Here is a 20700-nt window from a genome sequence, read left to right as displayed (position 1 = left end):
CTGTAAGAGAAGAGAGAAGTAAAGTTGTGGCTATGGACAGAAAATAGGTAATAGCATATTAACAAGGAAGTTATTCACTTGTCTTGAAAAAAGTATTTGGAAACAGAGGTTACTTTGTCAGTGAAGCAGCTTCTCTCCCCCCTGCCGCTGGTGAGGTAGGTACATGTCAAGCCCTTCCTTGAAAACACTTTCCGGTAGGTAAATTTGCTAGAATGACCCAATAATAAAGATTGCATTAAATACTTATGAAACCTGCTTTCTGAAAGTGATCTTGAGATGGTTTCTTAGTTTGCTAGCAATGTTCTGGATACACACCCAGATTAGTAGCATGTTTTCAGCTATGCAGTAGCTAAAAATTCAAAACTTATATTGAACAGATTATTGAAATGGTGTTGATTCAAGCTTGTTTATTTGATGAAGCATACATTGTTTATTTGATCAAGCATATTAGCCATTGTCATCTCTGAAAGAACCTTAACAAAATGCAGAAATCCTACCATTTGCTGTTGGTTGGCAGGCTTAGTTTCAAGTGAGTTGAGAAGGAAGTTGGCTTGCACAGTAGTCTCAAGTGAGGTTATATCCAGAGTATTTGGATAGCAACTATGTGGAGATTTGTTTGGTGCCCCACACCCACCCCCTGTGGTGTTTTGGGGTTGTTCTTTCCTAAGCAAACTATTTTTGCTTGAATTTGGCTGCTTGATGAAATCTTTTTTCTGATATCTGTTATAAAGTTTGGGTAGAGATGAACCAGCTGTTAATTTTAGGGAATGATTTATCTTTAATATTTACTGGCAAATAATTAATGTTTAGAATTAGTGGGGTAAATAAGGTGATGTGCAAAATGTGAGTTCTGTATTTTAGAATTTGTTTCTTCATGAACCTCTCAAGTTACATACTAAAGCTGTTTTCCAGCTTGGGTTGGATCCTGTTACTGATACCTACTTTAGAATATCAAGTTATTTGTAACCTCTTTTTAAGAGATAAGTTGTACCAACTTGTACTTTTATACAGCTTCAAGAATGGATCTGTATTATAATGCATGAAATAGTTAAGAGGTAAACTGAAAGAGGCAACAGGAATCCTTAAAAACCCTTTGAAAGAAGCACAGTGTATTTTTTCCATCCTGGATTCAATAACTTTGACAAATTCTCTGAATAATTTCAGAGAATACCTGTTAAGGTTAATACCTGTTAAGAAGAGATTTTCCTGCTTCTTTCTGCTCTTCCTCTTTACCCTTCTATAAATTTCTGGCTTTGGTTGGACTAACGTAGTTTCTTAAATCAGTGCAGTATTATTTTAAATGATTTGAGATTGTGCATCAGTGTCTTTCTTAGGTGTAAATTAGGACTCATAGTACTGTTCACCTACAATAGTGTCAAATTACTAAAACTGACTCTTTCAAGACATTGTGAAGAATAACTCAGGTAGTTACTTGTTTCATAATACAGTTCTGCGAGTCTTCTCTATGCAGTTGAAGTAAATGTCATTTTCAGATCATGTCCAAGGTCTGTAAGAAAACTCGTAAGATAAGGGAGTATAGAATCCAAGCTATAGAAAGTGCTTAAGATCAACGCATCCTATTAGCATATAAATAGAATAATTGGATCTGGATGATGTGAATGTTGTTGACCAGTTTGCTACAGATTACTTACAGTTTGATAGAAAAACTCCTTTGTTAAACTTTGAAGTAATTGTAGAAATTGGGTTGCAAAATTTTTCAAGAAGACTTAATACATTTTTTAAAAGTATATCTTTAATGTTTATTAAAAAGGTGTTTATTCAGTGGCCCCTGAATTTCAAAACCAAATTAAACTTTTCTCTGTTTAGCTGGGAAGAAAGCTGTGTGTTACTGACAGTGGAAGAGCAGCTTTGCACACTCTTTTACTGATACTAATGACTGAAGTCCATACTAAAAATATTTTAAACATCTAGAAAATATATTTAATTGTGTTTTAGGAAAGGCTTCTTATGATTATAAAAATGTATTTATTTTCTGGTTTAGGTATGGAATATCAAGCAGATGATTAAATTAACACAAGAACATATAGAGGCACTGCTAGACAAGTTTGGAGGAGAGCATAACCCACCATCGATATACTTAGAGGTAAGTTTGCGTTCAAATGAATGTGGTTGGATTGCTGGTATGTTTTGTTAGTATTACATGAAAGCGCCTGATGTTTAAGCCGACAATACCTATAGTAAGAGTATGTCTTCCTTGTGTTAGAAGCATAACGTTTTTCCTGGAGACAGAAAGGAACTGTGCAGGACTCCTGGTACACATCAGTGGGAGAAGATCAGTGGCATGTTCCAATAATTAGGTTTGTGCAGTGGAAATGTAAAGCATTCCATTCGCTGCTGTATTCCATCCTTTATGTTGCAGGGGCAAAAGGTTGTGTGTAGTACAGAGGTTGTGTACAAAAGAATTTGTGTAATACAAAAATGCATGCTATATTTCTATACATGAATATAAATACGTGTGTGTGTGTATATATATATATTTATATATATATGAATATGAAAACATCTCTAAGGCTAACTTTGCTCTTAAAGCAGTTGACTTCATTTTTTCCCACTGAAAAATATTTACATAGAATTCAACAATTGTTTTGGGTAGAAGGGACCTTTCTGACAGAAATATGTAAAACTGCAGAGTGGGATAATATTTAAAGCTGCACTTAATTTGTAAACTAATTATAAATCAAATCCTTTTATTCTTCCATCATTCCAGATTCGTGAAATTGCATTGACATAGGACCTTTATGAACATATTAAAGGACCCCATGCATAAGTTACATCTATTAGGAACTGAATTGGTATCAGCTTGCTCCAAACCCTGACCTTTTCTTGTTTCTTTCAAGTATTGAAATAACTGCAGGTCAATCAGATTCTTTTGTAGTCTTTTTAGTTGTAACTGCTGCCTAAAGGCACTAGGTAATTAAAAATAAAGATCCTATTATTTGAGGTACTTCTAGCTTTTATCTTAATATGTCAGATCAGGGCACTAGCTTGATTATACAGATGTTGACATAATATCCCTAACTGTTAAGGACAAATGAGGCTCTCCGTAGTTGCTTTACTTTTTGGTAGTGTGAAATGGAAGTATTGAATGAGTGCTAATCACTGTTTTAACCACTCAGTGATGTTCAGACACACCTTTGTTTACATGTGAGCTGATTTATTCCATATCTCTGGATTTAATATCACCAAAAGTATGTTGGTTTTATTAGATTGTGTATCATATTACAATAATAATAAGCTTAATTTTTTCTAAGCCTGGATTTCAGGTAGTGAAATGGTTAGTTCATTACAACCATTTGTCACTTGCTTGTATCTAAATTAAAACTGGGATCCCTACATGGGAAGCCTTTAGGTTGTTCTGTAGTTCATTGACAGGGAAGAGGGCATTTACAGTGGAAAATGCATACTAGGAAATGATTGCAGTGGTGTAAAGAGCTTAAGTCTGAAATGGTCAGTGACTACAAATGTCAAGCTTAAAGCAGAGCCGTGAGTTTGATGGTTCAGTGTGTAGCTGAGATGAAATAGCAGCTCTGTGGCTTGTTAATGTGGTCGGCTGGCCATGCAGGGCCAAACAGGGTGGTCCTCTGCCACAGTAGTGAGTTGAGCTGGATCATGAAGCAGGTCTCATGACAACTGGTGCTGGTACAGGTTAGGTGGTCAGTGAGCCCCAGAGCTGGGGCTAAGACCAGGGAAGGGGAAGAGCATGCAGCTGTGAGCTAAGAGCCTAGAAAATGGGATGAGGGAAAAGGACCTTCCCCTTCGGATGGTCATTAGCCTGGATTAGACCACCCCGAGATGGATTGATGGAAGCGAATAGGATTTGATGCTGCAAAACAGTCATTTGTTAAGTGTGTAGATTTCCTGGAGTAGAACTAGAGTGTAAGGGAAAGAAAAGGAGGAATTCTATTACAAAATAACTGGTACAGTAAAAAGCAAGATTACTGCCTTCCCTTGACTCTTGATTTTTTAACCCAGCACAGTTGTCTGCCATGTCCTTTCTGTGCCCTCCCCACCTTTTTGGCTGCTTTTTGGCTTGGTCAAGAGCAGCAGCTTTCTCTTGTCAGAACTTACTTTGTAGCAATGTATCTGAATCTAATCTGTTAGTGCTAGAGCTAATGGTTTACCTTTCTTCCTCCACTTGTCAGAAAAAGGGCCAGAACAACCCTGTTTGCAGGGCTGGAAGGACAAAACAGTACGTAAAAAGCTCTGACTAATCTCAGAAGGTGTGGAAGAGGAGCATGTTAGCTTCTAGAAAATGCATGTGAAACTAAGAAAATATAGTTGTTTTGGTATGAATAGAAAGAACATGAGACTATGCAGAGTACATTTGGGTAACTTAAGCAGTTCAGTAGATACCCTTTCCTTGTGCCCTCTGTTAGAAACAGCAAACTACCTGTGTAGAGAGCCAGTGGGTCAACCGTTCTGCCTATTGCTTGAGCTCTGTACCTGAGCATCATCACTGACTTCTGTGCTGCCCCCAAGGTCTCTCACATAGACTGCATCTAGGTCCTGGCACTTTATGGTCTGTGTAGTATCTCCCCTGTGTGCCTGAACCGGAAGGCAATGTAACTTAAACTCTGTCCAACCTCTTTTATATTTTGATTGTTTTGTTAAAGTCTCATTTCTGGCTTTAAAAAAAAAAAAATGCAGCCTGCTTTTACAAGCCTCTGCTGCAGGATTAATTTTGCTCGTCTGTTACTTTGGCCATTTCACCCTTCTCTTTGTTTCTTTCCACTGCTCTGGTATCTTTTTCCATCTTTCATAAAATGTGAGATACCTTTAAGGACTTTTCTAGATTGTGCCTGTTGATCATCTCTTGAGTGCTATGGGCAAGCCTGTTAGCAAAAGATGGGATTATACAGAGCTAATTGCTAGATAAGCACCTGCAAATGAACACTTTTGCTTTCACCTTTCGCTGTTGTAAACATCTACTTTGCGACTGCAGCGCTTTCTGCAAAACCATGGCTTTTTGAAGCCTGCAGAAAGTTTGGCAGCTGTCCATCTTCTTAGTATGCAGACTTTTCAGTATAATAGGATTTGTTCAGTTCTTTTGTACTCTTTGTCTGGCTTTATATCTCTTGTTTCTTATGTGTCTTACCAACTGACACTTACGTTCACAGAATTTATAGCATCTAGTATACTGGTTCCTGGCCTATGATGGAAGTGCCTCTGTAGACATGTCAATTAAAGTTGTGGTTGAAGCTGGTAGTAAAATAGCATTTCATTTAAAAGTAAAAGAGATAAAAACAACACATCAAAAAACCCCCCACACCCATAGGAAAGCTGAAGGATTGAACAAGAAAATTAATTCTGAAAATTGAGCATTCAGAGGATTTGGGGAAATTGCGCATTGAATATATAGCATACACTTTTAAAAATAAAAAAGAATTTGCACCTTTGTTACAATTGCTCAAGAAAATAGAAGCTAACCAGCTTTTGTTTCTGTGCTCATCTGAAACAGTGAAAACAAAAGCTTTTTTTTTTCTGGATTTTTTTTTTTCTTAACCCTAAGAGCAGGCTGAAGAGGTTTTACATCAAAAGAACTTTAAAACTGACAGCTATTGTTGCAGCCAGCACTTTAGGATACAGCAATTGACTGTGAAAGAGGAATGGATTACTTGAAATATCAAATGTAATTGAGTTGCACTATATTGTATTCAGCATATGTTTCCTTATCGTATGGGGAGGGGGCACTCAAATTCAAGGGTGTCTCCCTGCCCTGATCTGTCACTCCTCAATGACAGTGTTAAGGACGTAAGTCACCGTAGGGCACCTGCAATAGGGACTTCAAAGCCTCTGCTGGCTACTTTGTTTCCAGCTGCCCAGAGAGGAAAAAATAGTGTGAAGCTTTAGGATAGGGTGTGACTTGCCTCCCTCCTCTCAGGACAGGAAAGCAAGGGCTGATGAAAGAGAACTAAGTTGCAGAGAAACTTGTGAATGTGTGTAGAAGACAGTGGGGCTAGAAATGAAATAAATAGAAGAAAGAAAAAAAATGCTATTAACTATATATTTTTTAATTGTTATAATTAGTAATGGCCTTGGGAGCCTATCAAGATTCTCTAATATGATTACAATAGAAATTTTTCTGTTTATTCAGAGTAGAAGAAATAGCTAACGTTTGCTATAGTAAAATCTAAATATGGCTTCTGTGTTGTAGCTGGACTTCCATCCGCTGTGATGAGTTTTTCTTCTTCTTCTTCTAGAAGAGAGGCTGCAGGAGTTCCTTGATATTTTTTTTTTCTTACCACGTTTTTTGGAAGCATTGCATATCACAGCAGCTGAAAACATCGGTGATTTTTGTCTTCCCACATAATTCCTCCATGTGTTATAGCTGCCCTTGACGTGCTGTTTCCCAAAATACGCAGTTTGTGATTCATCGTGGAAAAACCCTTTTCTTAAAGATTTGTCTAAGCATTCTAAATATTGGAAAACTTTATTGCAAGAAAGTATAGGATTATGATACTGGGAAAACCTGGGATTTAGTAAGTAAAAACTGTTATAATGTGCAGTTGCATATTCTTCTGTAGGGGCCATCAAAATTAAACCTTTATGTCTCTACCAACTAGGTATTGATGAAAAGGTTAACTTGAGTTAGGGAAAGGAGAATACATTTGTGCATTTGAATTTAGCATTGGGAACAAATGCTGTGTACAAACTGAAAAAGAGTTTTACAGATCCAGACAGGTCAAAAGCAGTCAACTCAAATTTATAAAGGAGAGGTCATACTTAAATAACATAATCAGATTTGTTAACCCTTCTAGGCTCTTACCACTGTTCAAGTAAGAAGCCTTATCTATTTAAATTTCCAAAATGTGCTGTGTGTCATTCTTGTATAGTAGTTATATATACAGGATTATCTATGAGCCCTTCCTCTATGAGAACTTAATTTAGCCGTATTACTCTGTTAGAATATAAGTAGTTCTTTGCATGGTGTGAGGTTCCTTGTCATACCTGTAGGTTAGTTACTCCAGTTAACAGTAAAAAAGAGTAAGCTGTCTGCTGTTTTTATTCAGACTCTCACCAAAATAAAATAGTATACAAATGCATAGATAGAATGACAGTGGTATATCAAAATGAGTTTACAATGCAGTTTGCTTTTTAGTACAGTTTGCTTTTTCGTTCAGTTTTGCTTTTTAGTCTTCCTGTTGGAAGCAGTCTAAAATAAAAACAGTGGGGATAGAGATGGGTTTGCGCTTAACTACTGTAATTTTCTAGCTTTCTCTTTTCCTGGACTCTTAAACATATTTTATTGAGAGGCCTTGCTGTTGCCATACTTGGGAGTTCCACTGCTGAACTTCAGGAGAGTATTTCATTCCTTATTCCTGTATAACTGAAGAATACATGCAGTATGTCAAATTAATTAAAGAAGATCACCTCTTTGCTGATCTAAAGCATGTGTATTGTAACAACCAGCAAGTAAAGTCTGAAGTGGATCTTAATGCTGAATCTCTGTTTGTTTCAAACTGCTCTTAGGACTCCTAGGAAATACTAAATCTGGGTACAGGCACTGGGAAACTCGGTGGTTGTTTAGATGAGCGAGAGATACAGATTAAATTTTTTTTAACCAGGCTCCTAACAGGTGCTGAGTAAGTGTGTTGTACCAAAACTGGAATGTCTGAAGTTAGACTAACTACAGATTTAGGAGTCTTGCTAAATGAAGAAATCCCAATTTACGGTACTGACTATCTTCAGTTTAACCCATTTAACTTAGCAGGATTTACATTTGATCAACAACCTAAAGGTCAGATGTCTTTTAAATGGAAACACAATCTTAACTTCAAAGACCAGGAGACTTTTAGTTTAGGTTTTTAAGAGCTTTGCAACGTATGGACGTTATCTAAAAATTGATTGAGCAAAGGGAAAAGGGAGATACTGGCAAAACTATTTGGTCTGCTTGAGTTTAGTCTGGGTTTCTCACCAGAGGTTATAGAGACAGGGAAAAAGGGGGAGAGATGATATTTTGCTACTTGATTTTTGTTTCAGATTAATTTTTTAAAGCTGTTTCACTTGCTTCTAGTTTCCTTAAATGTTGTTAATAGAATGTATAGCCTGATTATGGCACAAGAAAGCAAATGTCAAATTTAATATAAATAATTTATAATACAGAAATACAGATATTTTTGAGAAAATCCCTGTTAACATCATCATGTCAACAGAGCTCTATTGGCACTTTGGTGTAATATAATGCAATTGCTGCTGATTTCTGATCTCAATTTTTATTTTGTCAGTAGGTTGCAACATTTAAGAAGTAACTTTTTTTTTTCCAGTTCTTCTGCTTGTGAGTGGGTAGCAGTTATATTATGGCATATGTGCATGTTATATATTAACATGCTAACTGCTAATGTTTTAGAAGGCCTTAGAAATTTACTAGGCATTTATACGTTTTAAGTGGTTGAAACCTCAAGAGTATTCTCAAATGTATGAGAGTATATGATAAGCATCTATAATGATATGTAATATAATTAAAATTAACTTGCCCATGTTTTTAGATGACCATAGAATTATCTGTAGATGGAATAACATATGGAAATTTGAAGCTAATATTCAGCTTTCAAAATATGTTTTTCTTAACTTTGCAAAATATAGTAAATTCACACCAAATGGGAACCATGTTGTGACAGAGCGAGCAAATAAACTTGTTGAGGATAATGTTATTAAAGGCATTTTATTTTTAGTAATTAATAAACAAGCTGGAGGAGTGGACCAATGGAAACTTCATGAAGTTTCGCAAACGCAGAGTTCTGTTTCTGGGCCAGATGACCCTGCCCGTCAGTACAGGCAGGGGATGCCTGGCTGCAGGGCAGCTCTATAGGGAAGTACCTGGCGGTGCTGGTGAGCAGCAAGCTGAACACGAGTCAGGAATGCACCCGTGCAGTGACAGAAGCGACCTGCTTTCTGGGCTGAATTAGCAAATGTGTAGTCAGCATGAAGAGGGAGGTGACTATTCCCATCTGCTCACTGCTTGTGAGATGGCATCTGGGGTACTAGTTAGCCTAGAGAAGAGAAACTAAGAGGGAATTTAACTGCAGTCTTCTGCAACCTAAAGGGAGAGCCAGGCTTTTTTTTAGACATGCACCGCAAGGGACAATGGTTGCAGGTTGCATCAAGTGAAATTCATAAGGAGAGAATTTTTCATTGTGAGAGCGGTTAATCCCTGGAACTGGTTGCCTGAAGGCTGGCGAGTCTCCATCCATTCAGATTTTCAAAACTTGCTTTCACAAGGCTCTGACCAGCCTAATTGAACTTAGAAGTTAGCCCTCTGTTAAGCAGGAGATTGGACTAGATGACTTCTGGAGGTATGTTCAAACTGATTTCTTTCTGTGGTACTATATCAAGCTGAAAGCAGAATTTAAATTGTCTTGTAGTAGAACAGTACTCGCTTTTACTGGGAACATGTAAACCTAACAGATTTCAACCCAAATTTCATCAACTTTTTCTTTTGAAATGCCATTAAAATCTTTAATTTCATGCACTGCATTGACAGAATACTTAATTTAATCTTTATCATGCTGTAGATGGAAAATTATTTTATTTGATGTTATTTTGAAAAACTAATAAGAGAATGTGAGAAGTCAACCTTGCCCCATAGGGCCTTTTCTGACTTGAAGGTTTTTGAGGCCATTGATATCTAACTGCTAATATGGCCATACTGCTGCAGGTCTCCCTTGTAGACAGGCAAACTCTGTGGCATAATCTTTCCTTTAGCTAAAAATATTTTACCATAGGTCAGCTTTGCTGTTGTAACAGTCTTAACATTTAACTCCTTGAGATAATTCTGTGTTTTGGCAGGTACTGTTGTATGTGTGAAGGACTATGGATGCTAGTTAGCAACTGAAATTGATGTCTCACCAAAGTACTTAATCTTTGTCAAAATAAGAGTTTATCACAGCTGTTCTGTTTCTGCTGCATAAACTATTGCTCCTTCTGTATAAAAAGAATTTCTTTTTTTAAAAGAAAAAACATATTTAAAGTCTAGTCATGATTCTGGTTTCATAATATTTTATTACTGCATTCTCTGTCATCACATTGAGTAACAGCATAACATTTAAGAGCTCCTATCTCCATTAAAAATGGAGTGTTTTTTATGCTGAACTTAGTGGTATAATATCCACAGCTAGCAACAGCTTCCAGCTTTCCATGCTTATTGTTTATGCTCTTAAGAGAAGTCATTTGGCTTTGAGTTTGTGTTAGTGACTGGTTAAGCTGCCAGTGTAAACATTGTAGGATTGAGTATTTTGAAAGGTGTGTGTAATTTCGTGAAGGAACTAAGCCCACAAGTATCCTGAAGCAATGTAATGTTGCTTGTGCTCAAATAATATTTTGCAATGTTCATGAGAAAAGGAAGTAAGTATTTAGAAAAGTACTGGTGAAATGGTAACAGCTTATGATTCTTAACATTTGTTTACTGAAAATAATTCTTGACACAGGGAGCTTTTACTGGAATTTGCATGAACAAACAGCGTGGAAGTTGTTTCCAGAAGTTGGAGGCACTTGTGTTACTGTACAGCCAAATTATGCCATTATTTATAACTGTTATATAATTTATTCAGTTTACTTTTGACAGTAGAGTTATACTAGAGTGAAAATGTTTTGGTTTTAGGCCACCAAGTTTGGGGGTCAATTCATGAAACATTAGGCTTTTTCAGTTTTTAAAAGAAATGCTAACAAGTTCTTAGTTTTCTGCAAGTTAATGTCCTTTTATTTAAAAAGAAACACACAAAATTTTGAGTTTGAAATTGAGTAACGTTCACCACCACCACCCACCCTCTACAGTGCTATTTCTTCCTGATTCCCTACTGTGAGGACTCACATCGTTGTTCAAATTATCGTTCTCGACAGAAATTTAGAGCATATGTCCATCCTGGGAGAATTGCTAAGCCTTTGAAAAAAGGAAGGGGACAATCACTGTTTACTCAGCAAAGACAGCATGGGTTAGCAGAACCTGCACATACAACCATGGAGAAATAAATCCATGGTAAAATGTAGTGTTTGACAGCATCACTGAGTTACAAACATGAATATTTTTCTTAACTTTAATACTTCTACCGCATGTGGACCCTGTAGACTTTTTTGTCAGTTCAGTTCTTCTCTAAGTGTGCTTCAAAGAAAGTTATGCACAGAGAACTTGAGGAAAGCAAATAAATAAATGCCCCTTTCCCTGATGTAAATATCTTTTTTGGCATTCAGAAGACATATGCAGCTTGTCATAGATCTCAAAATCTTGTTGGGGAGTTAAGTAAAAAAAATTCTGCCCTTTATTGTTGCAATATTAAGTTCGTGAGGTCTCTGCTTCTTACTGTCTGTAACGGTTTAACGCATTCTTGGTTAACACTGAAATGCTTATGTAGCACGAAACACAGGCTCCTTAACTAATTCAGGTTTTGAAGATACTCTCTACTAGCATGTATGCTGAAGAAATAATTCTGTTACTTGGATGCAGATTGAAGTGTTCTTGATGCAAATAAAGGCAGATATTGATGGAAAGAAACTTTAAACCAAAATATATACTGATTACCTGTTTGTATTCTAGAGCTTGGCACTAGTGTTTAACTTTTTCTTGGCTATGTGTATTAAAAACTTCATAGGCAAACTTAATGTTACTGAAGTTTATTTGTGTAAGGAACTCTGACAGAATATGGAATTGGGATTTGCATAACCTTTAGTTGGTAGAAAATCAAATTAATCTCAATTATTAAACTCTTTCAAATGATCCTTTTTTTTTTTTTAATGCATTTTTGGATGACTTTGTAACAGGATAAACTTAGTAGTGTTCTAACTGAAATAAAGTTTTGTGTATCATCTGGAATGCTGGCGTAGTGCCAGAGGTGAGGGACCATGAACAATGAGTTAAGTTGTCAGATACAGGTGGTGAAAAGTGCCAATTTTTTCTTTCTCTTAATTATTGCATTGGATGTATTTAGCTGTGGTTCCAAGAGAATGATAAATTTAGCTGTAGCATGATAATTCAGCAATGTAGCTGAAAACATATGTTAAAGATTGCTGTTGTCTTTAAAATAGTTTTGAATTAGTGCAGATGCTTTCCAACTGTGATTTATGGTTTATTTTATCCATTTTTTAATCCATATTATCAACTGAAAAAATTAGTTGTCAATTCAGAAGGTTTGACCCAGTGAATTGAAAGTCACTACTTTTGTTTCTCTCCTATTGAAAAAATTGACCAAACCCAGTTTTGTTTATATTCATGGAAAACTTGAATTAGCTTAGGATTTTTTTTATTTCATGTTGATTCTGAATTTAGATTATTATTATTATTATTATTATTATTATTATTTTTAATTCTGAGGCTTTTACATCATTAAAATAGCTTTTCTCCCTTCACAGGCCTATGAAGAGTACACCAGTAAACTAGATGCCCTACAACAGAGGGAACAGCAGTTATTGGAGTCCATGGGGAACGGAACTGATTTCTCTGTCTCCAGTTCGGCTTCAACAGACACAGTTGCGTCATCTTCCTCCTCTAGCCTCTCCGTAGCACCTTCATCCCTTTCAGTTTATCAAAACCCTACTGATATGTCACGGAATAACCCTAAGTCTCCGCAGAAGCCTATCGTTAGAGTCTTCCTACCCAACAAGCAAAGGACTGTGGTGAGTCAATTTCTTTTCACATGCTTATAACCTTAGCTCTCCTGTACCTTTATCTGACTTTATGCAAAAGCTAATTTAGGAGCTGAAAACATACCTGTCTGTGTAGAAGTCAAATTGCTATTTGGGCTCTGCCAAACTCGGTTGTTCTGAGTTGCTGAATATTTTCCTCAGCGTTAACGCAGCGATGTTGTTCATATTATTGGTGTAATAGACAAAACTTTAAACATTTTGCAAGAGTTTTATAGAAATGGAAATACCTGGATAAATAGTTTTCGAAAATCAGCTTTCTTAAATTGTAATCTACCATTTTACAATGGGTAGGAGGGGGTAGGAGAAACAAAGCTCTGGGGTTTTTTGTATTATGCAAGATTATTCACTAGCTTAGCAGGACGAGATTGGGGAAAATAAGTGTTTTCCTTATTGTCGAAGTTACTAGCAGCAGTGAATGCTGTACAGCAAGTACTGACTTCCTGCAGCTAAAGAGAGGAGCTGTGCAAAACCACTTGGTTTTTCCTCCCCATTCACTGTGGTGAGTGCTTCTTGTCGAGTCCCTGATGGTGTCAGGCCCCATGCAGGGGAAACTGGCTAGAGGAGGGATATAGTTGCTGTTAGTGGGAGCAAGAAGCACTGTCTGCAAACTATTAAAAAAAATGGTGTTAATCAGTTTTGACAATGTTATTGCGATGCCTAGGGTCATGGAAGAGGAGCTGATTTTTTTGCAGGCTACTTAATCGTCCTGTTTAGGCAGGATTTATTTATTTGTTATGGACTGCCAACTGAAGAGCCTTGGTATGTGCTTTAGTATAATACATGGACTTGCAAACTGTGATACGTGAGATTACTAACAGCCCATAGTATAGGCTCTTTTTGCAATGCGCTCCGTAGTGCTCACTTGTAAGAGGAGTCTTGGTCCCAGTGAAAGTGGGAAATGAATGAATAGCACAGCCAGTCTCTATGAGAAACCAGTGCTTTCCATAGTGGTAGGTCAGGTATTGGCTGTCACTGGACTGTGGCTGCCTGTGCAAATGAGTTGCTGGCAAAGAGGAGAAAATAAACTTTTTCCTCAGTCTTCAAACCTTCATTTGTAAAACTTAAGTGTTCAAAGCTGTATGTTAAGTCTATTACTGCATTCTCTCCATCAGCTGAGTCCACTGCAATGAAGTGAATTAGGCAGTGCTTCTGGTGGTGTTCAGTTGATGCCAGTTGAACCTGTCAAATATACTGTGGTTTGCATTCAGCTAGACTGTTGTACCTTTATTGTACCATTGTAGACAATGTTGTACCATTGGTTTCTTCCTGACTTTGCTTAATTTGTTGGTTTTTTTCCTATGCTAGGTCATGGTATATCACTTCCTGCATTGTTCTGTTCATTTCCTTTCCAGCTTCTCCTATATGTTATCACTTCCTCTTTTCTTAACCATATAATATGTTTCTAGTCTTATTCTTTTCTCCTCATATGTAATATTTCTCCTCTTCCTCCTCTGCTCCTTTTCTTCTTTTTACTACTTTCTCAGTCTTTTTTCAGAGGTGTAGCAAGGCTTTTATCAAGCTCTGTTTTGCTTTTAAAGGAATCATTCTGTATGAAGAATAGTTTATAATCATGAGATAAATTACATGAAACTTGTAGGCAAGCTTGAATCTTTTTGAATGTTTAGATGTGTATATTTCACCAAGTTTTAAATTAGTTATAACTAGGATTGCCAAAAAATTTTTTTTTTTACTTTTCTTTTAGGTGTCCTGCTTGCAAAAGCAAGTTTATTCACTTTCTGAATATCTGAATCTGATTGCAAGTTAGGAATAAGAGGCAACTGGATTTCAGTGTGAGTCAGGTGACACGAGGCAATTTTGGATCAGTGCAAAATTATCTTCCCTCATCTGAGATAGTTTTGTGCATGTCGATAGTACATTCTGATCAAAGTAAAATGGTTTCTTTTAAACCAATGTATCTTTAAGGTTTCAAGGAAGTGTATCAGATCAGCTTGGTATGGTTTAAAACATATCTGAGACTCTGCTCTCCATGACCAATATTGCTTCTCACTTTTACCCCAAGCTCTGTTTTTTGGGTGAATGTTGTGATTCTGTGGTATCGGTCATGCTCATTAGGAGCTTGCAGACTTAATCAGAGTGATTAAGTGATTAAGTTCAAGAATACCAGCTTCTATGTTGCCATGTCTTGGCTAAGCAGTAACTTTCTAGCTTGATGACATTCTGTCATTTGTTCAGGGAACTGCAACCAGAATTTAGCTATAGCACTCAGTGACTCATGGCAGGGCAATAGGAGTTTTCCAGATCTGAATTTAGATATTCTCGCTGGCTATGGGAGACAAATGTGGTTTAAGTTAGGCCTACAGGTAGGGAGAGGCCCTGGCTCCAATCTCCTGCTCTCTACTGGAGTCTAAACACCATTTGCCTTCCCAGTGTAGCACTGCAGCTTGTTTCCAGCTTGCTAAATGTGGGACACAAATTATAGAGCTTCAGAAAATCTGTGGTCTTATTCTGTGGTGGAATACAGAAGGTGGCACTGAGAGAACAGTAGGAGACAAGCTACTGGCAGAGGGAAGATGTAAGTCTTTTTAGTCTCAAATCTGGTGAGATTGTGTTTGTAGGCACCTGTACATAAAGGAACAGAAAGATGCATGCAGATGCATACAGACATGAAATACACATAAGGGATTGCTGAGTAGAAGCTCAGGTGATGGGATTTGGCAAATACTTAAAGGGTGGTGCCAACAGAAGGAGACTAGACCTGAGAAATATCACCAGCCCTCCTCTGCTGGGAGCAGTCTGGATAAGTCCCTCCCTCTTGGGTGGTGGAATAGACTGAAGGCCAGACTGGTCCTACCGGGTGTTTGCAGTGCAGAGGATTGTTCCTACTTCATGTGCTGGAGAGAAAGGCAGAGATCAGCTTCAGTTCTCCTAGGAGAGACTCATTTTTGGTTGAAATTGTTATTCTAAATAGGCAATTTGAAATATATGCTTAGATCTTGTTCAGCAGATACTACAAATTAATGATTCAGCTTTTTGTCAGGGAAAGAGCTGTCTTCCTTTTTTTTAATACAGTTTTACTGCTTGGATCTAGTTACATCATTAAGTTGAACTTTTTCTTTTCTTCCTCTAGCCCTAGAAAATGGTCTCTGTTTTAGAGCTGGGAATTGGTACTTGTAAGGAACTTTGAGCGATGGGGTTATTGGCCTGGGAGCTGAAGTTCACTTCTCTGACACTTGAAACAGCACTCATGCTGTTGAGAAATTTAGGAATTTCTTGTACCACAACTCTTAATGCGGTTACTCCATTTTTAATATTTATTGCTTCTATACTTATTTTGTTGAAAAGTCAAATTCCATAAGGAAATGTAGTTCAGACAGAATTATGGTTTACAGTGCAGTTTTAATTGCAAGTTGTCAGAAGATAGACTGCAGCTATATAGAGATTACTTGCTGTAGTACACTTTATTCTCTGAATGGTAAAGAAATGTTGTGCACTTCTTAATCTTCTTTTATAACACAAAACCTTAATTAGGACCTCAGGCTTCAAAAACAGAACTGTCATGTTTCACTTGTACCCATCAACTAAACCATTTGCTTTTGTAGCCAGGATGGTAGTTTAAGGTTTTCAGGACACAGTATGGTTTAAGATGCAGTGAATTGAAGTAGGAAGGAGATTCCTTATGAAAACATGCAGTACTTGCCAGTAGCCAAAAAAACCCCATGCTATATGGCTGTTAAAGTAAGGATAAAATGTGTCCTACAACAAAGTGAGTGACGGGGAGAGGAGAGGTACTCTTAAAGTTGCAGTGTTGTAACATGTTTTAATTTTCTTCACCTTCATTATTTTCAGTTAATATTTGCCTATGAAAGAAATCTTTCCTAATATCACAATAATAATTTCCAGTCTCAGCCTCCAACTAAATAATTGTAGAACTGGGGACCCACTTCTAGAGTTTGGAAACCCTGCTGGGTACTAGAGAGTCTTTGTTTATTATCCGGGAATGCAGTGGCGATTCTTAAGCTGCCTTCATTTAAACTGACTTGGATTAGGTTGGTAATGGAGAACCAACCTCCTTATCAATCTTTGATCCTATTCTGAAGCAGTTCCACTTACTAGAACAGCCTTCTGCTATTCATCTACAGTTGCTAGAAAGGCAGGAAATATTGGGGGGAGGACATTTACATTTTGTCTACCAGCTCCCTGGTAAGTAGACTCATCTATGTCTTTTGTTTTATTGGTAGTACTGTTTGTGCATAGGATCAGGCAAATGCATGTGTTCTAGAGTTGACTCAAACTACAAGTATAACGAGAGGAACTGAAGGAGTACGAAGAAATAAGACCATGATGATCTACATAAGTACTTTCAGTGCACAGGTAGTGTAGCTGATGTCAAGTTTCTTCGTAGGTGTCATGATAAAGAAGAGTCAGTGTTTGACAGAAAGGCCTTCCTAATGTAGGAAAAGGCATGAAGGTGCTTCACTGAACACCTAACTAGTAAATGATGGAGCCTACTGCTGCTCATTGCAGCAGTTGAAGTCAGCATCTTGATACAGTCTGCGACAAGCAGGGTTAAAACATAACTCTCTTGAAAACAAAAGCAAGTAGCTAACTTAGAGGAGGGGAATCAATGAACATAAAAGCATCAGAAGATTTAAGTTTTCTTGTGTAGTTGGCCTAGGGGGGGCTGAAGAGATGTTTGCTGCTCTGAACAACCTCCTAGAAGAGCCAACAGATTCTGTATGCTGTTCTCTGGAAAGAACTGTTTCTCCCCAGTAGTGTGGTGAAATAAATAACTGAATGTAAGTCCTTGAAAGAAATGTGTGTTTCCTCTCCCCTCAGTGGCATGGTTCAATTAGTAAGTTAAATGTCCTTCAGACTAGCATTCTACATAGATATGACCAGATATGATGGATGGTTGGTTGGTTTGTTTTGTTGTTGTTCTAGGCCAGGTGGAAAATGTTTAACTAATTGAGGTGCAAGATGGTAAAAGTCTGGCTGAGACTGTCAATTGTGAGGGCGGAATGGGAAGGCCGTATTGTTGATACATCTTGTAGAACAAGTCAGTGAGGCTTATCCAAACTGTAGATGGAAAAATTCAGGGAAAAATGAGTCCAAAATTTTTTAGGTTAGGGACCGAAATGGGTATGAGGTGGATTGTAACAAAGCTGTTAATTATGGGAGAGCTTTTGTGTGGGAGAGGGAGTTAAGAACTCTGACCTTGAGCTGGCTGCTAGGCATCTGAGAGAAGATGTTAGAAAGAGATGCTGAGATGTGGTGAAAGGAGATAGTCCTAAGTGGGAAGTAGGCTCTAGGGTATCAGCATAAAAATAGAGGTTATGTTTGTAGATGAGATTCCTGAGAGAATGCAAAGAGCCAGAAGAGCACAGAGCCCTGTGGGGTAATTGTATTGTGGATTAGAATTTTTTTCCACATTATATGATTATATGATTGAAGGTGCAAGTAGAGAGAGAGAAAAGAAACAAGAGAAGACACTCATACAAATGAAGTGAAGGAGAGGCACAGCTGGTTGTCAAGGATGGTTAGCAATCAAGGAGGATGAGGATAAACAACTGATCCAGAGATGTGGGAAGAAGTTGTTAAAGATGCCAATAGGATAATTTTAGTTTAATGTAAGAGGCAGAAGACAGAGTGAAAAGGTTTAAAATAAATTGATGAAGAGGAATTCCAGGCAGTGATCATAAACAGCTTTCAATGAGTGTAAAGATTAAAGGAATATGGTGTTTGCTTTAAAGATTGACTGCTGATTATGGAAAGATTTTAAGCATTTTCAGGGCTTGCATCTAGTTGTGTGGGGGTTTTTTGTTTGTTTGCTTTTTGAGGGGGGGAGCTGAGCCACCTGGGTAATGTATCTTTTGGATGTCTTTGGGAATGCCAATTTTAAGTCTCTGGTAGATCTGGGATAAGGGAGGAAAAAAAATCTCCCTTCCCAACTGCAAGAACTTTTGCAATTTTTGCTCTTCTTTGTTGAAGCTGGCAACATGCACTGCACTAGACTTTAGGAACTTCACCTAATAGATTGCTCAGTTACTGTAGGCCTGTTAGAAAGACTTCAGACTTGTTCTGGTTTCCTGTGGCCCATCATAGTTGTGTTTGGTCCCTTGCAGGAGAGTGTTCTGTGAGTTGGGTGGAATAAATATTCTGTGGGCATATGGGGAGTATGGCTCTGTCACACGGTTGCCTGCAATTGCTGGGAACCTAGAAGAGTGCCCAAAGTGCCTTTCTGTGAAGGGTCGTAAAGGAGCTATTGTGGTAATCAGGGGAGTAGTGAGCCTGGGAAAGGCATCTGTGGCTCCTGAGCTGTGTGCAGTTCCCCTGCCAAGCTGATGGCATGTGGTCAGTATTAGAGCTATGCAGGCATGAGGTTAAGTATGTCAAATCACTGCCTGGGAGAGAAAGTATGCTTGAAGGAGGTTACTGAGGCAGAAAATTCAGAGTTGAGTTAAGACCTAGCTGCATGCTTGGCCTTGTCCTGTGGTGAAGAATGGACCTGTGGAGAACTATGGTCCTCTCCAGCCTGTGTGCAGCTCTTTATCTTCTCCTCCTGATAGCTCTCTCAGGCCAACACTGTATCTTTGTGGCCCTTGGCTGTAGGAGGATGTTTTTAGTATGAGGCTTGTTATAGAATCAGGTGCACAGCCCATCTCCATGCAAAAGAAATAAAACTGGAGAATATGTAAGAACTGTAAGAGTGGCTGTACTGGGTCAGACCAAAGGTCTCTCAAGCCCCGTTTCCTCTGTCAGTACTCGCAGGTGGATGCCTAGAGAAGAGTACAAGAACAGACTGGGCATGTATGATATTTTCCCTGAATGTTCTTCCAAACTTGAGCCACTTGTCACTCAGGAATGTGAGTTCAAATGTTTTCTACTTGGTAACCTTCAGTCCAGTCTCTGTGAAATCCGTGCTATAGATACTAGAAGTTTGTGCCTTGTGATAAGGAATTCCCCAGGCATAATTATATGTGGTGTGAAGAACCATATTCTGTGTAGGGTTTTGAATCTGCTGCATGCTAGCTCCATACTGGAGGAGCTGAGAGAGTCTGACAAGAGCCACTTAATACAAGGCTCTGGTACAACAGATGGCTAAAAGTAGACATAAATGCAGTTAGGAACAGTGTTAGGAGTTTTCTGACAATGTAGTGAAGTTTGGTAGGAATGAAGGGACCAGGAGAAAATAGTTCTAACTCAAGTACTTTATGAAAAAGATTATGTAACATGCTTACATTAGCAACCCTGAATGATTTTGATTACCAAGAAATCTCTTCCAGACAAGTACTTCTAGTGTGGGAAGAAACAGTCAGAAAGCAAATGAGCAGTCATGAGTGCTGGTACACTGGAGCATGGAAAGTCAGGAAAATAGGTATTTAGATGTGAGAAATGATGGGCAATTGAAAGACTGATGATGGTTTCTTGCTTTTAATCTGAATATAGCCTGTTGTTCTCTGCCCCAGATATACTTCCTTCCTTTCCTCTGACCTTCTTGGTGGTGGTGTTGTAAGGGTGGTAAGGAGTCTGCTGCTCTGCTCAGTGAGTTTATAGGTGGTCCTTTCTGGCAGCTCCAGTGCCTGCTCTTTCTGCGAGCGTCAGTAAGGAGTGGATTCAGTTGTTTTGAACTTCATTTCTGTCTCTAGTGTTCTGAACAGTGACAGTGAAGCTGGGGGAGGGCGTGGGGGAAGGGAGCAGCGGATGCTGTTCCTGCTTTGGGAAAGCTTAGAGGCCTCCAAGTACTTCAGCTGTCTGCAGATTTTGGATAGAATTAAATCATTGTCTATTTTTGCCAACTGTAAGGTCTAGGAACTTTCATTGGCAGCTCCTAAACTGTATTACTTTAGTCCAAAAACTTTCCCTATCTTATATGTTCAACTACAGAATCTGTAAAAATGTTTACCAGAGATTAGAGATTTGTATAGAAACTCAGCATAAATTTGAACTAGTGAAGTCCTTTTATATGAAGCATACCAACAGAGTAATTTGAAGTGTTACAGGTGTATATGTGTATGAAAGTTCTTAATGCAAATGTGAGACTGAGGTGTTTTTAAAAGGGACAAATTCTATTTTTAAGAATTAGAG

At 38.0% G+C, this 20700-nt stretch overlaps 1 protein-coding gene across 6 annotated transcripts in view; it reads left to right on the top strand.

Moving 5' to 3' along the window:
• The window catches only part of BRAF (B-Raf proto-oncogene, serine/threonine kinase), an 88646-nt gene that overhangs the window by 16288 nt on the left and 51658 nt on the right, over positions 1 to 20700 (top strand). For 4 of the 6 annotated variants that reach the window (XM_026083917.1, XM_026083915.1, XM_026083914.1 and 1 more), the window contains exons 1-2: positions 2006 to 2104; positions 12361 to 12624. In XM_026083917.1, coding sequence (XP_025939702.1) covers positions 2021 to 2104; positions 12361 to 12624 — 348 coding nt within the window. In that variant the 5' untranslated portion in view covers positions 2006 to 2020. Of the gene's footprint in view, positions 1 to 2002; positions 2105 to 6233; positions 6501 to 12360; positions 12625 to 20700 lie in introns of those variants that run through there. The other 2 variants (XM_026083919.1, XM_026083918.1) reach the window with 2 other exon arrangements.

Source organism: Apteryx rowi, unplaced genomic scaffold, assembly GCF_003343035.1.
Source record: "Apteryx rowi isolate R43461 unplaced genomic scaffold, aptRow1 scaffold_62, whole genome shotgun sequence".
NCBI classification, from domain to species: Eukaryota; Metazoa; Chordata; class Aves; order Apterygiformes; family Apterygidae; genus Apteryx; species Apteryx rowi.
The sequence above is the reverse complement of the archived record's forward strand: the minus strand, read 5'-3'. Positions and strand labels throughout refer to the sequence as shown.